Source organism: Pan troglodytes, chromosome 1, assembly GCF_028858775.2.
Source record: "Pan troglodytes isolate AG18354 chromosome 1, NHGRI_mPanTro3-v2.0_pri, whole genome shotgun sequence".
NCBI classification, from domain to species: domain Eukaryota; kingdom Metazoa; phylum Chordata; class Mammalia; order Primates; family Hominidae; genus Pan; species Pan troglodytes.
Genome location: NC_072398.2, coordinates 149,067,588 through 149,088,275, shown reverse-complemented (window position 1 = coordinate 149,088,275; position 20,688 = coordinate 149,067,588). Strand labels below are relative to the sequence as shown.

Below are 20,688 nucleotides of genomic sequence, written 5' to 3'. Positions count from 1 at the left end.
CTCATGCCTGTAATCCCAGCACTTTGGGAGGCCAAGGTGGGCGGATCACGAGGTCAGGAGATCGAGACCATCCTGGCCAATATGGTGAAACCCCATCTCCCTGCTAAAAATACAAAAATTAGCTGGGTGTGGTGGTGGGTGCCTGTAATCCCAGCTACTCGGGAAGCTGAAGCAGGAGAATGGCTTGAACGCAGGAGGCGGAGGTTGCAGTGAGCCGAGACCACACCAGTGCACTCCAGCCTGGTGACAGAGCAAGACTCCGTCTCAAAAAAAAAAAACAAAACAAAAAGGTGAAAAGGTATAAAAATAAATTATCAAAAAAACAAACAATGGAAACATGGCTGTAGAATGTTGCATGAAATTTTGCACATTTAATTGAGGTCCTTTTATTGTCTACCTTGACTCGGTTATTATGAATCTCAACTAACGCTTAGCTAACAAATCACTAATTGTAGTATAAATACATATTTCAGTGATTAAATATGTACTAGTTAGTACAGTGTCAAGGGATATATCAGGGACTGTAGCACTCAAGCATTTTGCTCTGCCCCCTTCTTTTTTCTGTTCTGATTCCCGACTCCCCTTTAAGACTTGATTCAGCAGCAGTCATTTGACACTTCTGCAAAAGATTGTGATGCTTTTGACAAATGTTAATTGAGAAAGCACTGAAAGCCTGGCTGCATTGTAATCAAAGAAAATTACAGAGGTTTAACAAGATGTCAAGCAAGTGCTTTAAAGAAAAGATAGGTTTGAATAGGTTTCTGCAGCAGCTGGCTAGGCATGATGTTTGACTGATGTACATAGACATCTCTCATATGGTCAATAAATTATGTCCTGGAAATAAAACACATGCTTTAGAAGTTTCTCTTGAGGTAGAGGGGGGAAAAGGAATAAAACGTGTATAGTTTACTTACTGGTAACAAGAAGTATGTAACTACTAAAGAACTAGAAACATGTCACACTACTTTTTCGTAGTTTACTGTCAGTAGTGTCAGAATTAATAAAGAAAGATGGATGGACCAGAGCTTAAAGTAGTAAACATATCAGTGATAATATGAACTTGTTTTCTAATAAATTCTAATATTCTAGCTTATTATCTCATGTGTAGATAAAGTGTAAAATAAGTTGATTTTATTAAGATGATTTGAAAACATAGCTATTTTTCATTTGCTCTACTACAACAATTTAAATTGAAGGCATCATATATGTAAGGTTTTAAGAGCCAATAATCTGTAAATGTTGATACAACTTTGGTGTGATTTCCTCCAACAGTTTTTAAGTGGTAGTATTAAATTTTTACTGACAGATTTTTGTTGTTGTTTAAATTAATTCAGTGGTAATTAATGGAAGAAACATTGAGCTCCACTATTTCTTAAACCTGGTGGATTTAACAGTTTAGTAACATTGGAAGGCAAAAATAACCTTTAAAAATAATGAAAACATTTTTGCTTTTAAATGTGTAACGATAGTTCTTTTAAATTCTCTGTTAAGGGTGACTAAGATATGAAGGGTTGGTTTGAATTAGGCATGATTTGATCTGATGCTTTATCTTGGTAAGAGATTCCACCTCTGACTGGAACTAGCTGCTTCTTCATACCTACCTTTTTCAAGGTAACGATACCGAAGCCTGAGATGTTTCCTTAATAAAACAGCGCAAGCATGCCAAGCTTATCTTCTGTTTGGATCTAATCAGGCATGCTGATCATGCTCAGGCAAGAACGGCTGCTGGGTGGAAAGATGTCACAGTATTTATTTTCTTGCAATATGTAAAGTGGGTGACTTTAAATTTTTTTATCATCCTAATTATATATAATCATCACAGTTTTGTTAATGCTTTGAATTTGATTGCTTATAGAATGTGAGTTTATACAATAGAATTTTTCTAAATTAAACTGTCCCACATTTCCTGTTAAACAGTATGTGATGAAATTATGCTTAAACTGTACTATCACGTATTTCATTGAGAAATAAACTTAAGAGTCATACAGCAAACGCTATAGTAAAGCCTAAACTACCTACCTTCTCTTAGCCATCAGTATAAATAAATTGGAACAGATGAAAAGATTTATTCTTATGAGCGATATTGTCAGTAATTCTCATTTCCTTGGTTTGTGGGCAGACAGATGGGTAGGGTTTTGTGTGTGTGTGTGTGCATACACACATTCCACGTGTGCATGACTGTATGTGAGTGCAAGTGTGTGTTTGAGATTAATATACTCATCTTTTTTCCATAGTGCCTACCACAGCTGTGACAATAACTTCTTCAGCTGAGCTGTTCAAAACCACAATATCAACCACAAGCACTACTTCACAGAAAGGCCCCATGAGCACAACTGTAGCTGGATCACAGGAAGGAAGCAAAGGGACAAAACCACCTCCAGCAGTTTCTACAACCAAAATTCCACCTATAACAAATATTTTTCCCCTGCCAGAGAGATTCTGTGAAGCATTAGACTCCAAGGGGATAAAGTGGCCTCAGACACAAAGGGGAATGATGGTTGAACGACCATGCCCTAAGGGAACAAGAGGTATTTTCTATAAACTACCATGCATACATTTTTCAATTTAGTAAGTAGGTTCTATATTACAGTGAAGTGATTTTATTCAAAGAAAGCGATGTTTACAGTAGCTAACTTTATTTTTGTACTTTGGTAATATAACATCTATGGACAAAGTTTTTTAAACTGTAAAAGTCATTTAAGATCAGGCACTATAAATTACCTCTCCCTTTCAGAGACCTAGGTCAAGCCTGAGATTTTTGCCCCAAGACTCTAGTGAGTCTTCCTTACAGCTGCCTTTCTCATTATAAGCATCACTTTGGATGAATCCCAAGAAAATTAAGGGTTTTTGTTTGTTTGCTATAAATATATGATATTTCTATGCTGACTTCATATTTACCATTTATAATCTGCATTATACCCTACTTTTTGTCACTTATTGTCAAATACTTGCATTAGAGTTTATTCAAAATTTAACACGCAGAGCAGGATCATCATAGCTGATTCCCGAATGCATGCAGAAAAATGGTTTCAATTTCACTGTTGTTTTCTACATCTGTTGTAGGAACTGCCTCATATCTCTGCATGATTTCCACTGGAACATGGAACCCTAAGGGCCCCGATCTTAGCAACTGTACCTCACACTGGGTGAATCAGCTGGCTCAGAAGGTTGGTTGGAACCTTTTAATATGACACATTGGTGATTTAGGGCATTAACTTCTAACATAAATAATTTAGCTTTGTGTGTTAAAACCAGCTTTATTGCTCTTTGTTCAGTATAAAAGTAAAAAAAAAAAATTACGCATAGTTTTGTCTGTAAATTGTTTATTGAAAGTTACATATGTTTGGGGGTATCCTGTTCTCTATGTTAAGCTTTTTAGTGAGTAATGCTTGTTAATTTCATTCATATTTAGTTCTGTTTCTTTTGATGTTCATAAGACAAAATGCATTCGCCGATTAAATAAAATATCATTAAGTTTACAACTGAATCCACAGAATGCAAGCAGATGTTTATATCACACATGATTATGGTAGAATGAGTAAACTACTTTAAAAGGCATTAGTAACTTTAATATTACAGTGTAATGCAATGCCATTTTTTCTCCTCCTTCATCTACCTTTATGACGAATAAACATCAGATAATAACCCTCAGTATCATGCTGATTACATACTGACTTAAATTCTGGATCATTGGAATAAATAAGACTTTAAAATAACAATTTTAAATGGTTGCAGTGAAATGAGAGAACTGGCTGAAATTTTTGAGAAAGGATTTTTTTTTCCTTTTTATTTCTTTTAAATGCCTGGTTCAGAATTCTGTGTGTGTGTGTTGGTAATCTAAGAGCCTTGAAACTTCTAAGACGAAGGGAAAGTTATCAGTCTCAATTAGTTGGAGAATTTAACATTCGCAAATTTTTTTCACCACAATAAAGATACTCAAGGAGAACTAGAAGCTGTAAACAGAAAAAAAATTTAAATGAGATAATACAAATTGTCTTTTCAGATCAGAAGTGGAGAAAATGCTGCTAGTCTTGCCAATGAACTGGCTAAACATACCAAAGGGCCAGTGTTTGCTGGGGATGTAAGTTCTTCAGTGAGATTGATGGAGCAGTTGGTGGACATCCTTGATGCACAGCTGCAGGAACTGAAACCTAGTGAGAAGGATTCAGCTGGACGGAGTTATAACAAGGTAGAGAGAACTCTTCTGTTATTTTGAATTAGACACTTGGTATGGCAGCTCTTGTCTTATAGGAGTTGAGAGCCAAATCTTTGGCCCCGGGACATATACTTAGAAGCAAAATTTCTAATTTGGTTCATTTTTCCAAGGAAGAATTACAGTTGAGAAAAGAGCAATGTGCCCTGCCCTCCCAAAAAAGTGTAAATGATGTTAATTACCTGAGAGAGATCTTAGTTGGTGGCAAACTTTATCCATCTGATTGTGGTCAATACTGTAAGTTTATAATGCATTATCTGCACTTGGAGAGATTATATGTTATACAGTTGATATACTTTGTATGCTAATACATGGAACTCTTATAGTTGCAGCAAAATTTTGACACATATAGGAATATTAGCCACTGACATATTTCTTTCAATGGCAGCTTTTGGAAGAAGGACAAGTTGCCGTCTCCAGGAATATATTGTTATCAGTGCCATTAATTTTTCCTATTATGACAAAAGTTGGATTGCTACTTTTCATCACACTATAAGTGTTTATATTAGGTTCATAGGAACCCAAAATCTGTGCCTAATGTGGTTCTACCTGGTTAAAAAATTGACTTTTTTTTTTACTGCAGTATATATTTTGTCTCTTTTTGTCAACATATTTTAGATTAGTATACTTCGTAAAATAGAATAAAAAACTGTAAATAAGCAGTTTTGGTAGTCAGTGCAGACTCAGACTCCAGAGGACTACTGCATATAAACTTCGAGCTCTGAAACGCCAGCTTAATTTTTGAGGATTTCTTCTTTCCTCATTTTCAGCAGATAAAAATCTAACCTCTGATTTTTCTTTTCTTTTACTTAAAAGCTCCAAAAACGAGAGAAGACATGCAGGGCTTACCTTAAGGTATCTCTCCTGTGCTGTCACCCTGCTTTCTCCCTTCTTCAGCTACCTGCCACGCTTTATCATCTTGCTGCATGATCCAATGTATTTCAGTCTTTGATAATTATATAATGTGCCCCATATCAGCTGTACAAATGTTGGCTTTTCACAGGTATATTACTCTCAGAATAAGCAAATAATTTACTTTTAATGATTTCTGCTGTTTTTCCATTCATCCAAAAGTACACGAATTTTAATGAAATATCCTCTTAATTGGAAAGTAATTATGTAGTCTCTTTGTTTCCTGTTGTCATCTCTGTGGATTAAAAAACAACTTGAGTAAAACAGCTATGATATATTCTCGGCAGTTTATCATATCAAAGACTGTATAGTCATAATGTATGTGCATGAAAAAGTCACTGCTTTCTTATCTTTGTGGTATACTCAAATAAAATAGGCTTTATTCTGAAATTTTTAGGAGTCATTTCTAGAATCAGGTTGATACGGGGATGGGTTACTAAAAATGAAATATAAATAATTTAACTGTGATATCTGTATATGTTACATACTGTTTTTTATCAAGCTAATAGGAACAGAAAGCCACTGTTGAGCTCAGAATCCCTGTCCACTCCAGCCGGGTTTTCTCCCTGGTATATCCAAGTAATAGGAAACATGCTGAGGCTGCCATACTGGTTCTGTGTGATAGATCAAAATAATAATGCCAAATTGCATTTTGTTTTGTTCTGTGAATATTAGGAGTTCCTTTTGGGGAGATATTACTTTCTAACCTTACTTTTCAGGGGACCATAACCATGGTAAATCAAACCTTGAAGAACGAATCCATATATTGTGACAAGAAAACAAAAGAACTTTTGTAGTTTCTTAGACTAGAGAGTATTAAAAAGGCATGACTTCACTAATTTTGGTTGGCAAGGTCTAGGAAAAAATGACGTCTCACTAGTTAGTATTGGACATTGTTGAACTTGAGAACTTTACAAGAAAAGGTAGTAGGAAAGTCTGTTTTTAGGTAATAATGGTCTGAAAGTCCCCTTTTAGCCTGTTTAATAGGGGCAGAGAAATAACTGCTGAAATCTATAGAATTTTTTTAAACTTCAATGTTCAGTTCACCTTTAAGGTATTAGTTAATGTATGAAATGTAATAATTGGTATGTTGCCCAGGACATACATCGCAGTTGGAAAAGAATAGCTTTTTTTTTTTCCTTTGGCAGAAAGAGACTACTTCAGGAATATGATTAGGCTAATGATCATTTTGATCCCACTAGACAAGTACAAATAGTAATAAATAAGGAGTGTTTCAAATTAATAAAAGCATGCCATTAGCAAGTTATGTGTATATGGAGTAAATTTCAGCATGACCTTAATTTCTGACCAGTGTCATTTTCAGTATGTCTCAAATGAGCTTCTCTGTTCAGATAAGACTAATAAAACTCTTTAAATTACAAATCAGAAGCTGACTTACACTATGCAAATGAAGCAAGTTCCCACTTTGTGACAGAGGATTCATTTGTAACTTAGATTAGAGAGAGGCTCCAGTCTGTATATCTTGGTGACTAATGAATCTGGCCTCTGCAGACCAATTTCTGTTCCACTCTAGTTAATGGCTGCAGCAGTATCAGTGTGAGCATTTCGACTATTCTATCTCCCATTAGAGGGAGAAAAAAAGCCTTTAACGCCACTTGGAAGTATCTTCCACCTGCCAGGAAGGTCGTGGTGGCTCACACGGCAGACAGAACGAGGATATTAAGATGGATTAAGCTAATTAATCTTACTCTGACAGTAGCTTCAAACAACTTTCCCCCCTGTTCATATAGTACCTCACGCTAGCAATTTTTATTGTTGTTCTTTTTGTACAGTGTGTGTTCTTTCTCTTCAGTAATTACCAATAGATCAGAACTATGTGTTTATGGGCATAATGACACATTATGACTGGGTGAATGGAATAGAGTAAATAAACTTAGTGATTTCACCTTTCCAAAGCATAGTCAGTGCGTAGCTACAGAGTGTAGTAGTATAAGATCCTGCCTTCAGTTGATTAACTGAGTTATATTTTATTTAATGTTATTTTGTGTAGCAATAAATGAAGCCTACATATGTGAATATTTACAACTTGGGTGTTTATGAAGACTTGATTCTACTTTCCTGTTTTCTCTAACTTATCAGTAGAGGCTTTAATTTTGATTCCTTTCTTTATCCCTTTAAAAGCAGATCATTGTTGATGAATTAAAGTATATGCTCAAGTGTTTTTTAGCTGGACAGAGAATTGGAAGAGTGAAAATGTTCACAGATAAATTATGAACTTTAATGCCACCTTGTTTTTTTTTTATTTCAAATGATTATAAGTAGACAGTGTCTATAAGGAATAATTTTGGTTACTATTTTAGTTGAGATTTCAAAAAATAATATAGTTTAATTTTCAAGCATACATATTAATCTATTCCAAAGACATTAGTATTTTTGGTTTAGAATATTCAAGTTTTGAGATTATAAATAGGATGACTTAAGTAGTTTTGACTATACCTGTAAGAGTAATGTCTCAGATTAAGAGCTGACACAGGTGGTTGTCAACTGTCAACAATTGAGGTGTGATTAAATAAATACAAACAATCCACCTTCTACACTTACTGTTTGTAATCAAATAGCAGTCTGTTAATCTTCAGTCAGTCCTGTTTTAAAATGGTCCAGTTATATTTTAAAATGGACCAGATATATGTTGTCTAGGTGTTCTTCCATCTTGAAGTAAGAGTAAATCATCATGACAGATAAATATTATAATTGTCACTCATCAGCGACTGAAAATCACTTTGGTTCTAAAAGCCGTCAAAACTAATGATAGTTTTCTAATGGATACAGGCAATTGTTGACACAGTGGACAACCTTCTGAGACCTGAAGCTTTGGAATCATGGAAACATATGAATTCTTCTGAACAAGCACATACTGCAACAATGTTACTCGATACATTGGAAGAAGGAGCTTTTGTCCTAGCTGACAATCTTTTAGAACCAACAAGGGTCTCAATGCCCACAGAAAATATTGGTAAGTGAATCTACTGTCAAGTTTAATTTTGATTTAGGATATTCATATGTAAGAGGATGATGTTTCCATTCTGTATCTATTATTTCCCAGTGCTGTACTTCTTTTTTGTCAAATTATTTTTGTCTGTTACCAAGAGAAATTATTGACCACACTTACTAAAATTAATGCAAAAGCCAAACTCTATCCTGTGTTTTACAAGTTGGTTTTATATGTGTGTGTTTTTCCAATTGAAAAATCATTAACAAAAAAGTGTAAGAGTGCCTAAATACCAGAATGTAGATTTTTTAAGTAATGAAAGTACTTGCTATGAAACTGTGGCAAATGCTTAATCGTTTTATATAATATGTTCCTAGTGAATTTAAATTATTTTATGGAATGCATTCTCAGTCAGATATTTTAGCACACAGAACTTGAGTCAGATGTTTATATTAAACATAACTGCCTTCAGGTGAAAATGTGGTCAGTGATTTACATCTCCCACAATGCAGAACATCCGTGCTTCATAGATTGCAGAATAGCTACAGATAGTGTTGAAGCATAATTTAGAATTCAAATGCTACCACTGAGAGGTAGGAATTCACTTGTGAAAAATATTTGAAAGAAATACAGTAAAATTTTATTAATTTAGGTTTGAACAATTTAGAATTGTTAATTATTCAGTGAGGTTGAATTCAGATGAAGTTAACAGTATACCTTAGTTAGTGAAGTAAAAAGCTCCTCAAAAGGGACAGAGACTACTCTTCCACCAGAAGCAGTGCTAACTTCATTAGGGCAGCAGATACTGAATGAAGACTTACTATCTGGAATGCTGTATCTTAATGCCTAATTATGCCTTATTGTGCCTGCGTAAGTCATGAGACTTTATATAAAAAATGCAGACCAAAGGGGTATATGGAAGAAATGGACATAAATCAAATTAGCACCTATATTTGAATTCATAACCTTAAATTTATTTTATATAAGTGAATTTTTAAAAAGAAATGAAATATTTTAAAAATAATTTGTTTTTATTTACTTTGAGGTTTGGGAATGAAAAATCAGTAATTACCAAAGCGGCATATTATGACCTCAATTTGTTTTCTAAATATTCTGAAAATTATTTTTAAAAAAACACTAAAATTCCCTTCTTATGCCTCTTCAATTGTGCAAGAAAATTTCATGGGCTGGGTTCACATCTATGCTCCCATCAGCCTTACATATATAGAACACACTGTAATTATAGATCCAAGATATTTTTATCCCAGTTTGAGATATATTCTGAACAATTAAATGTCCAGGAATACATTTTTTCTAGTACCTATGTTTTTCAGAGTTCTAAAGGATTATTTTTTGCTGGGCACAGTGGCTCATGCCTATAATCCCAGCACTTTGGGAGGCCGAGGCAGACACATTGCTTGAGCTCTGGAGTTCGAGGCCAGCCTGGGCAACATGGTGAAACCCAGTCTTTACAAAAAATACGCCAAGAAAAAAAAATAGCTGGACATGGTGGCGCATGCCTGTAGTCCCAGCTACTGGGGAGGCTGAGGCGGGAGGATCAACTGAGCCCAGGGAGGGAGAGGTTGCAGTGAGCTGAGATCATGCCACTGCACTCCACCCTGGATGATAGAGTGAGACCCCATCTCAAAAAAATAAATAAAATTTAATTAAATGAAATTAAAGGATTATTTTTAATATTGATCTTTTTTCATTTTTAATTAAAAAACACTATGGAGAGACTGGCATCTCTAAAATAATGCTTGGTATTTACTAGTCTAAATGCTGATTACCCAAGAATTATCAGTATGAAAGTCAGTTTACGGCCGGGCATGGTGGCTCATGCCTGCAATCACAGCACTTTGGGAGGCCAAGGCAGGCGGATGAGGTCAGCAGTTCAAGACTATCCTGGCCAACATGGTGAAAACTCATCTCTACTAAAAAATACAAAAAAAAAAAATGGGAGGCCGAGGCGGGTGGATCACCTGAGGTCAGGAGTTCCCAGCCTGCCCAACATAGCCAAACCCAGTCTCTACTAAATGTACAAAAAATTAGCCAGGCGTGGTGGGAGGTGCCTGTAATCCCAGCTACTCAAGAGGCTGAGGCAGGAGAATCCCTCGAACCTGGGAGGCAGAGCTTGCAGTGAGCCGTGATCATGCCATTGCACTCCAGCCTGGGCGACAAGAGCAAGACTTTGTCTCAAAAAAAAAGGTCATTTTACATATTCTAATAATAGTTGTGTCTTTTTTATTTCCAAGGTATAAACAATTTTGGGGGTGGGGGGAAGGGCCCTGATTTACTGTGAGGGAAACGTTCACCTTTTTCCTAGGACTTGTCTTGTTCTCTTTTCAGACATGAGGACTAAAATAGCCTATTATTTCTCTATGTTCCCACTCCCTTGAGGACATGGCTATAATGTCTTAGGTTATTAAAACAATTTGATTTTCCTCCTTAGTGATTTCTTCTTAAATTCTTGGTTTAACTTCATAGTGTGATTTACCCTTAATAATACATGACTCCATAAAATGATATAATTTTATCTATTATAATTATATCTAATTGTGACATTTAAAAACTTGGAGGTATAATTTAAAATATGCAATAAGAGCACCTGTTTTAAGTGTATAGTTTGATGGAGTATGGCAGTTGTACACTCTTATGATCATCAGCATGGTGATATTTCTGTGTCCTCAGATGGGCCCTTCATGCTCCTTTGCAGTCATTCTCCTCTGACCCTAGCCCTAAAAACATCAGAAACCACTGATGTGCTTTCTGTCCATGTAGATTAGTTTTGCTTTTTCTAGATCTTCAGTTGAATGGAATCATATAGTATGTAGTACTCCTTTTGATCTTGCTGCTTTTATGCAGAGGAATATTTTTTGAAATTTATCCATATACATGGGAGTGTCCATAATTTAATCCTTTTTATTGCTGAGTATTATCCATTGTGAAGACATACCACAATTTGTATATCTACTCACTTAGACATATTGAATTTTTTTCCGCTTTTTGGCTGCCATTTTTGGCTGCCATTTTACCAAGTGGTTGTACCATATTAAACTTGAACTGCAGCATATGAGAGTTCCAGTTGCTCCACATCCTCACCAATATTTAGGATTGGCAGTCATTTTATTTTTAGTGGTTCTTGGAGGCATCTCATTGTGGATTTATCTTGCATTTCTGTGATTGCTAAGTAACATTTTGCTGATAACCTCTTTACATGTGTTTATTGTCCATTCAAATATACTTTTATGAAGTGTTTGTTCATATCTTTTGCCTATTTTTAATTGGGTTGTTTGTCTTGTTAAATGAATTCTAAAGATTCTTTTTATATTATTGTTGTAAGTCTTTTTGTCAGAAATATGCATTCTGAATATTTTCCCTCCAGTATGTGACTTTATTTTCTTTATATCTTGGGTGGGAAGAGCAGAAGTTTTTAATTTTGATTTTAAAAATTCCCCTTACTGAGCTTTAGCAGCATCTGGCTAATCCTGTTCCACTTACTGCTCTCACTCTTGTAATATTTTAAAGCAAATTGTAAAATCCTATCATGATTACTGTAAGAAACTTTATATGGATATATCCCATACTCTTTAAAAAACCACAATACCATTATCACACTTTAAAAAAATAACAAAATGTTTCAAAAGATAACAAAGTGTGTTCACATTTTCATAAATTTATTAATACTTTGTTGAAACCAGGATACAAGTCCAAGTAATAAATCTGATAGATATATCAGTTGAGGTTTTTTTTTTGTTTGTTTTTTGTTTTTGAGATGGAGTTCCACTCTTGTTGCCCAGGCTGGAGTGCAATGGCGTGATCTTGGCTCATTGCAGCCTCCGCCTCCTGGGTTCAAGTGATTCTCCTGCTTCAGCCTCCCGAGTAACTGGGATTACATGTGCTCACCACCATGCCTGGCTAATTTTGTATTTTTAGTTAAGACGGGATTTCACCATGTTGGTCAGGCTGGTCTCGCACTCCTGTCCTAAGGTGATCCACCCACCTTGGCCTCCCAAAGCTCTGGGATTACAGGCATGAACCACCATGCCTGGCCAAGTATTTTTTCATTAAAAGTTATTTCTCTTTGCATACTAAAAAAAAATATTTTTTAAACATTTTTTGTTTTTCTTGAGGAAGTCAGGTGGGTAATTTGTCTTGTACACTTTGTTACATTCTTGGTTTGGCTTATTTCATCCACAGTGCATCATTTAACTCTGCCTGGTATGCTGATGGTTAGATTTAGAGGCATGATCATGCTAGGTTTAACTTTTTGTTTCTTTAATTTAACAAGAACTTTCTGTTGCGTCTTATCAACAAGCACATAATCTTTGGTTTTATTTCCTTGTGATTTTCAGATCGGTTCCATGGTTTAGATGTTATCAGCCTGACCATCCATTGTAAAATTCCCTTTTATTTATTGTCTTTTTTTTTTCTTTTTTCTTTTTTTGAGCCAGAATCTTCCTCTGTTGCCCAGGCTGGAGTGCAGTGGCATGATCTCGGCTCACTGCAACCTCCGCCTCCTGGGTTCAAGGGATTCTCCTACCTCGGCCTCCCGAGTAGCTGGGATTACAGGTGCCTGCCATGATGCCCTGCTAATTTTTGTATTTTTAGTAGAGACAGAGTTTCACTATGATGGCCAGGCTGGTCTTGAATTCCTGATCAGGTGATCCACCTACCTCAGCCTCCCAAAGTGCTGGGATTAAAGGTGTGAGCCACCGCCCCTGGCCTTATTTATTGTTTTAATGAGCTGAGTGGCCAGCATGATTTTTATCATCACTTTAGACTTAGACTGTGGTAACAAAAACCCCAAAGTCACAGCTGCTTACAACAACAAAGGTTTACTACTCCTTCCTGCTGCATAATTGTTGAGGCTGGACTTCAGCTCTGCTTCCTGTCATCTTCAGTTCTGCTCCGTGTTGTTTTTATTCTGGGACCTAGGCTGATGCCAGCTCCTTCCCATAAAGGTGCAAGTCTCCTGGCAGAGGTCATAGTTCTTCCTCTTTCCTCTCATTACAGCCACTACTTGCTGAGGAATTTGCAAAATAGTAAGATAAATATATTAAAATTCTGTTTACAGTATTGGCTGAGTGAGGCTCTGAATGGCTCTCCAGTGAACCAAGTGTATTCATGTTCAGAAAATCTATTGAATAAGGCATATATTATTTCAAGCATACAGAAAGTAGAGGATAGCATAACATCTGTGTACCACTTACTCAGCTGAGCCACATATTGGTATTTTACCATATTTGCTTCAGATTTTTTTGGAAAAAGAAAATCATAGATAATGTCGAAGTTCCCAGGATTGCCTCCTTCCTGATCATATCATGAAAGAGGTAGCTGTCATCTTTATTATTTAGCATTAATAAGCTTAAAAAATTTTGCTTTGTAAGTATGTACAGTGAATACTTTTCAGGTTTTTAACATTAATTTCACACTGTAAATGTAATTGTATAATTTTCTTTTTTTTTTTTTTTTTGAGACGGAGTTTTGCTCTTGTCGTCCAGGCTAGAGTGCAATGGCATGATCTCGGCTCACTGCAACCTTCACCTCCTGGGTTGAAGAGATTCACCTGCCTCAGCCTCCTGAGTAGCTGAGACTACAGGCATGCATCACTACGCCCAGCTAATTTTTTTGTATTTTTAGTAGAGAGGGGGTTTCACCATTTTGGCCAGGCAAGTCTCGAACTCCTGACCTCAGGTGATCCGCCTGCCTCCGCCTCCCAAAGTGCTGGGATTACAGGCATGAGCCACTGCACATGGCCATAATTGTAAAATTTACCCTTAGCATTTTATTTTTTATATTTATATATGCTGACATGTGTATCTGTAGTTCATTTGATCTGTTTCTAAGAATGTACCAGAATTAACTGCTGATAGACATTTTAGTGGCTTCTGCTTTTTTCCTGACAGAAGGAAAACTGTAATGAAAGTTTCTGTATGCCTTCTTGCTCCAATGTGTGCCTTTCTAGACATACATGCGCACATACATGTGTGTGCCTACACACACATACTCCTTAGAAATAGAATTTTTGAGTGGTAGAGCATACCCACCTTCAGCTTTACTAAATACTGCCAAATTGCTCTCTACCTTCTTTTACCAATTTAATTTTTCACCAGTAATACCATTACTAGTTTTGCAGACACTTTATTATTGACATAACTGTTGTCAATCTAATGAGTTTGAATTGGTTACGTTATTGTTTTAATTTACAATTTCCGTGATTGCTTCATGTTGATTTTTTTAAACAGATTTATTACCTATGTTAGTTTTCTCTCCTATGAATTTATTGTTTACAACTTTCTCCTGTTTGATTTTTTCTTTATACTTCTATGTATACTGGACACTAATCCTGTAAGGATTATATAGTTTACAGATACTTATTCTGTCTGGGCTTTCTCTTTTTATCTTTTTAAAAGGAATCTGTTGTTTTACATAATGAGTCAGATATATCAGTTTATTCTTTTTAGGGTTGGTACTCTTGGTGTCTTGTTTAAGAAATATTTTCCTTTTGGCTCTCTCAAGTTATGTCTTGAATCTACCTGATTCAAATTATGTCTTGAATCTACCTGAAATTTATTTTTAATTATGATATCATATGAGAGAGGCAGCTAATTTGATTTTTCCCCATATGAATAACCAGTTCCTTGTTTACGTTTAGTGCATAATCCGTTTCTCCCCCTAATGATTTGTAATGATATCTTACATGTTAGCCATGTCTATTATTTGCTGCTTTGGTTTTTTCAGTAATATTAATATCTGTTGAGACTTTCAGCCTTGCTCCTTAAGGAACTGCTTTGGCTGCTTTTTGGCATGTCTCTTCTATATAAATTTTTAAATCAATGGATCAAGTTCCAGACACAAAAATCTTGTTGGAATTTTGATTAGAATTGGACTGAATTTGTAGATTGATTTTGAAAGAGGTGCCAGAGTGAACTGTTGCATTCTCCCAAATAACGGCATTATGTAATTCTTCATTTTTTCTTAGGTCTCCTTATAAAGTTATATATTTTTCTTATTTTTAGTGTCTTGCACTTTTTTAAAAATCAGATTTGTTCCTAGACAACTTATACTTCTTGTTTTTATTATAAATAATATCACTTTTAAAATTACATATTTTAATTGTTTGTTGTTTGGTGTATAGAAACATGATTGATGTTGCTCATAGCAGCCTTGCTAAATTCTTAGTATTTCTGATAGTTTATCGTTAGCGTCCCTCGTTATTACTATGTAGTTAATTGTGTTTACTGTGAATAATACTTGTTTTTTCCTTTATACCTTTTATTTGCTTTTCTTGAATTACTGCATTAAGCTAGGTCTTCTAGTACAATGCTAAATAAAACCTGTGACAGAGATCATTTTGACTTTAAATGGAATGCTTCTAGAGTTTTTCACTATTGTTTGCTATATATGTTTTGGATACATAAAGGTTTATCCTTTATCTGATAAGAAAACTTCTATCTGGTCAAAGAATTTTTCTTTAATTCACATTTTTTGTAAAGATTTTTTTTACATTAAGTGGATGTTGAAATTTGTTTCTGTGAATACTTTTTAAATTTCTCTGTTTGATGAATTATATGAATACATTTTCTAATGTATTAATTTCTATATGCTTTTTTAACTTAATTTACTAAAAAATTTAATTTGTCCAGGATATTATAAAATGTGTGTATATTTTATTAAAGATTTTTTGCATCATTTTAATGACTGAAAGTATCCTATAATTTTTTGTGAAATGAGTTAGGGATATATCTTTTTCTGTTTTCTGAAACAGAAAATAGAAGTCTTATTTAAAATTCAGTATGTATTTATCAGTTGAGTTTTTTAATGGTCATAAACTATTAGGGTTTTTAATTTCTTTTAGTCAGTTTTATTTTTCTAGGAAAGTTTCTATTGTCTTTTAAAAATTTATTGATATAAATTTATCTATTCATTGGTACAAAGTTCATTATTGCATTTTCTTATGGAAATAAGTAGCTTGAAACATCTACTGAGAGCTGTAGTCATGATCTTACTACTTTTAATAATTTAAAGTTTTTCTTTACTGTGAACATTATTTTTTAAACTCTAATAAGTAAATTTCTGTGTAATGAAATTAAAGTTTGATAAGTAAATATTTGTTTAATGCAATTAACTCTTTGTACATGTATATCTGTGTTTGGGATGATTCATGAAAACTCAGAGGATATTCTTCTTTCATCCTGTCTTGTTTTAAGATATGAAAGCTTCTTTCAATGTGAGGAAGAATCAGTTACTTTCATTAAACTTCTTTCCCTCTTTCCTCCCTGCCCCCCACACAGAGTCTGAGAACAGTTCATCCATCTACCCACCTGCTTAATCTTTCCAAACAAGTATCAGTAAAATAAGTGTATCAACCAGTTTCTGCAGCTGATAGAATTTTAGCAGTTACATGATGCTCATTATAAATTTGTATTTCAGGGTTTGACATGTGGTTTAATTGCTTATAAAAATTTATGAATGTTATTATATTTACACCTAAATATAGATGTATTTTACAAAACAGAGTTGCAGAAGATTAAAAAAATTAGTATCCAAGAATTACTGTACAATGGTATGAGACGATTTTTGTAAAAATAAAAAGGGGATTGTAGGTGAATAGCTGATAGATGATACAGACATTAGAGACATTAAAGAGAGTGACATTCAGAAAAAAAGTGTGGACTGTATTTTTTGAACTTTTTTAAGAATACAGATTATTTTTAAAATTTAAATATCAGAAATTAATGAATTTTTCATATAATTCCTTAGATTTCATCAATAAAATATTAATATTGTAATTATTAATATAAGATAGTTAACTCCTGTAAAAGCAATGTACTTTTCCATTCCTTTTAAAATCTAAATGAATGTTAATGTAAAATAATTACAATCTGTATTGTGATTCCCAGCAGACAGTAAACATTTATGTTGTTAGTGGTTACTATTAAGTATATTTTTGAAATGAAGTTAGCATTGGCATGTTGATCAGGTAGATGTTCTCAGTGTTTTGTATTGACGTGTTTTCCTTAAGTGTTTGTCAATTTCGATACTTGGTTTGAATTTTTGAAATTTGGTTTAGATTGCAGTGGTTGTCACACTTCTGCTGTAAAGGTCCAGATAGTATATATTTTAGGCTTTGCAAGCCATGGTGGTCTCTCTCGCAAATATTTAACTGGCATTGTAGCACTGAAGAAGCCATAGGCAATATACAAATGAATAAGCATGATTGTGTTCCAATAAAACTTTATTTACAAAAACAAATGGCATGCCAGGCTTGGCCTGCAGGTTCTATTTTGCCCAATTTGAGTATGTAAAGACTGATGGTTACTAGTGAGAATTAATGGGAAGTTTTAACATAATGACATTTTCATCATAAATATATTCTTCTGGGCTTACTATTTTTAGAAATTAGAAAAAAAAGTATTACTGCAAACTTGACCTGTGTAATTTTTCATATTAAAGTGGATCATAGATAGAAAGAGATGTATAGATGCCATAAAGTCATTCAAATTTGTACTTCATATTAGTTTTACCACTGCCAAGTAATGGTCATTGAAAAGTTACTTAATATAAAGAGCCAAAAAATATCAGTTTGAAATATTTTTGTTTAGCTTCATGATTTAAATATAAAACCTTGAAAGTTATGTACTATTAATTCATACACTGTTCATACTTACAGGCTAACAGATTGGTATTAGTTCATGACAAAAGAGATAAAAATATGAAGAAGGTGTTAGAATGACAATACAAAATTTTTTTGACAAGTGAATATTTAAGACTTAAATCATTTGGAGTAATTTGATTTTTAGTCCATGATTTTTGTTGAAACCTAACAGTAAAATTTTTTAAGTAGGCAAAAAGAAAACAGTAGTTTCCATACAGTTATCATTTGCCTCCTTAGTTAACTCTTAAAGAATCCTTTTTTCCCCACCTCCTTTATCTTTCCCCTCATCCAGTCCTGGAAGTTGCCGTACTCAGTACAGAAGGACAGATCCAAGACTTTAAATTTCCTCTGGGCATCAAAGGAGCAGGCAGCTCAATCCAACTGTCCGCAAATACCGTCAAACAGAACAGCAGGAATGGTAAGGTGGAAGTCTTTTAAAAATTGACAGGTTTTGTTGTTGTTCAAAAACCTATTAATTCTAAAATGTATTTGAGTCCTTATATAACAAAAAAACGGCTTACCATTTAAAAGCAGATTTAAAACAATGCCTTAGGACTTTATCATTTTATTCTTATTTTATCTTAGTTTATTAACAAGCATGTTTTTTGTACATCATGTGACTATTTTTACCTTCCTAGGGCTTGCAAAGTTGGTGTTCATCATTTACCGGAGCCTGGGACAGTTCCTTAGTACAGAAAATGCAACCATTAAACTGGGTGCTGATTTTATTGGTCGTAATAGCACCATTGCAGTGAACTCTCACGTCATTTCAGTTTCAATCAATAAAGAGTCCAGCCGAGTATACCTGACTGATCCTGTGCTTTTTACCCTGCCACACATTGATGTAAGTTAATGTATGCTAATGAAGTAATGGAAGGTTATAAAAGCAGAAAGAAAGGAAAGCAAAACTGAGGTGCTGGGGATGGGGAGAGAACTGGGGAGATGGGAGGGAGGAAAGACAAGACCTTTCCATTTGAATTTTAAATGTTGGACTAGGTCAGAGACACAAGTTTATTTAAGTCTGTGAACATAAAATTAAATGAGCTTGGTTCAGTGATTATTAGAACTTAAGTGTGTTCTTAATGAAAGCTAATTCAGTAATCAACAGGAAAATGTAAATGACTCTAATTTGTTTTCAAATGAAAATTAACCCTTACCTTACTTAGCAGCAGGATAGCTGAGTATTAACTCTTAGGACTCTGCCTTTCTGTGTGGCAAAATTTTTTTCATTAGTTTACTGATCACGTTTGACACAGCTGTTACCAAGTATTGTGTTTAAAAAAACAGTTGAGGAGATGTGATTCCTCTGCTGTGCCTTAAAATACAAGTTGATACTTACGTAACTACACTGTATTGGAAGATTGTCTACAGAATGTTTGGCTGTTGTGATAAGTAGAGTGAATAAATGCCCACAGATAAAAAAGTGGATCTCCAAATAGGCAAAGAAAAATAAATTTGTGTGGTTATGATACTCATATCTGCTTCAGTTGATTGACTCTTTTTTTTTTTTTTTTTTTTTTTTGAGACAGAGTATCGCTCTGTCGCCCAGTCTAGAGTGCAGTGGCACGATCTCGGCTCACTGCCAGCTCCACCTCCCGGGTTCACGCCATTCTCCTGCCTCAGTCTCCTGAGTAGCTGGGACTACAGGCGTCCTCCACCACGCCTGGCTAATTTTTTGTATTTTTAGTAGAGACGGGGTTTCACTGTGTTAGCCAGGATGGTCTCGATCTTCTGACCTTGTGATCCGCCCGCCTCGGCCTCCCAAAGTGCTGGGATTACAGGCATGAGCCACCGTGCCCGGCCTATTTGATTGACTCTTAAGAGCTTGTAGGTACTAACAATATGATTTACATTGCTGCTAGTGTATCTCTTAGAACTAACCAAAAATGGGCCCAAAATAGAACATGGATTTTTAAAACATTTGGTCCGTATAGAATTTTCTCAGAACAAATTTATGGCTCTAATTTTATCAGAAAGGAAAAAAAAAAGATTCTAATGTACCATCAATTGTAAAATCATAAAATGGAAATTGTAATTGTGTAAAATGGGTCTTGGTAATTTAAAGTACACTTTAGAGTCTTTCGGACTATAAAGCCCCTTTTAAGCTAGATATCTGCCTTGTATAACATAGTCCACAATTTTGCTGATGAAAAACTTTATAGTCTGAAACATGCAAAGTTTAATCTAAATTACCTTTTATACATATTAAACAATTGCTGTTGCCATCTTAGAATATAAAATCCTAATTTTATCTTGTCATTTTATTTCCCAGCCTGACAATTATTTCAATGCAAACTGCTCCTTCTGGAACTACTCAGAGAGAACTATGATGGGATATTGGTCTACCCAGGGCTGCAAGCTGGTTGACACTAATAAAACTCGAACAACGTGTGCATGCAGCCACCTAACCAATTTTGCAATTCTCATGGCCCACAGGGAAATTGCAGTAAGTATTTGCACTTCTAATTAGTAGCAGAGAAAAACCTCAGAGATTCAAAACAGCTTGTATAATAGTCCCATTCTTTGGGCGCTTACCGTAACTAAAAAGCAAACAAAGTAATGTTGATTTCTAATTGTTTCTACACTGTCCATAAATTTTAAGAAGTCTTGGCACTGTTATTGTTACTTCTCAAAATCATATGCTATGACTTTATAGACTTGTAAGTTTTCCCTCCTTGGGGCAGGTGCTTGGTAGAGACAACAGAAGATTTAAATAATGAGCAGCAATAGGTCATACAAAAGAGACAGAAGGCCCTCGAGTTTAACATGCCCTTCCCATCTTGAATGTTTGAATCTAATTTTACAACTTTTCCTTTAAGTTTCCTAACCACTTTGCACATTGTGCAAAGCTGCATCTTTTGAAAAGTCAAAATGGCTTCTGGAATATGTCTCAGTATTCTTTCTTGTGATTAAGACAATGACAGCCAGAAGACAGAAATATTTTAAGAAGTG

At 34.7% G+C, this 20,688-nt stretch overlaps 1 protein-coding gene across 51 annotated transcripts in view; it reads left to right on the top strand.

Annotated features, from left to right (window-relative positions):
- ADGRL2 (adhesion G protein-coupled receptor L2) overlaps positions 1-20,688 on the top strand; it is a 682,398-nt gene that overhangs the window by 637,970 nt on the left and 23,740 nt on the right. For 32 of the 51 annotated variants that reach the window (XR_010159335.1, XM_054683454.2, XM_054683462.2 and 29 more), the window contains 8 exons: positions 2,235-2,528; positions 3,064-3,167; positions 4,004-4,189; positions 5,030-5,068; positions 7,916-8,099; positions 18,029-18,154; positions 18,375-18,580; positions 20,009-20,182. Coding sequence is in view for 50 of the 51 variants with exons in the window: in XM_054683454.2 (XP_054539429.1) it covers positions 2,235-2,528; positions 3,064-3,167; positions 4,004-4,189; positions 5,030-5,068; positions 7,916-8,099; positions 18,029-18,154; positions 18,375-18,580; positions 20,009-20,182 (1,313 nt within the window). In the remaining variant the exon portion in view is untranslated. The remainder of the gene's footprint in view (positions 1-2,234; positions 2,529-3,063; positions 3,168-4,003; positions 4,190-5,029; positions 5,069-7,915; positions 8,100-18,028; positions 18,155-18,374; positions 18,581-20,008; positions 20,183-20,688) is intronic. The other 19 variants (XM_063816419.1, XM_016954823.4, XM_054683929.1 and 16 more) reach the window with 1 other exon arrangement.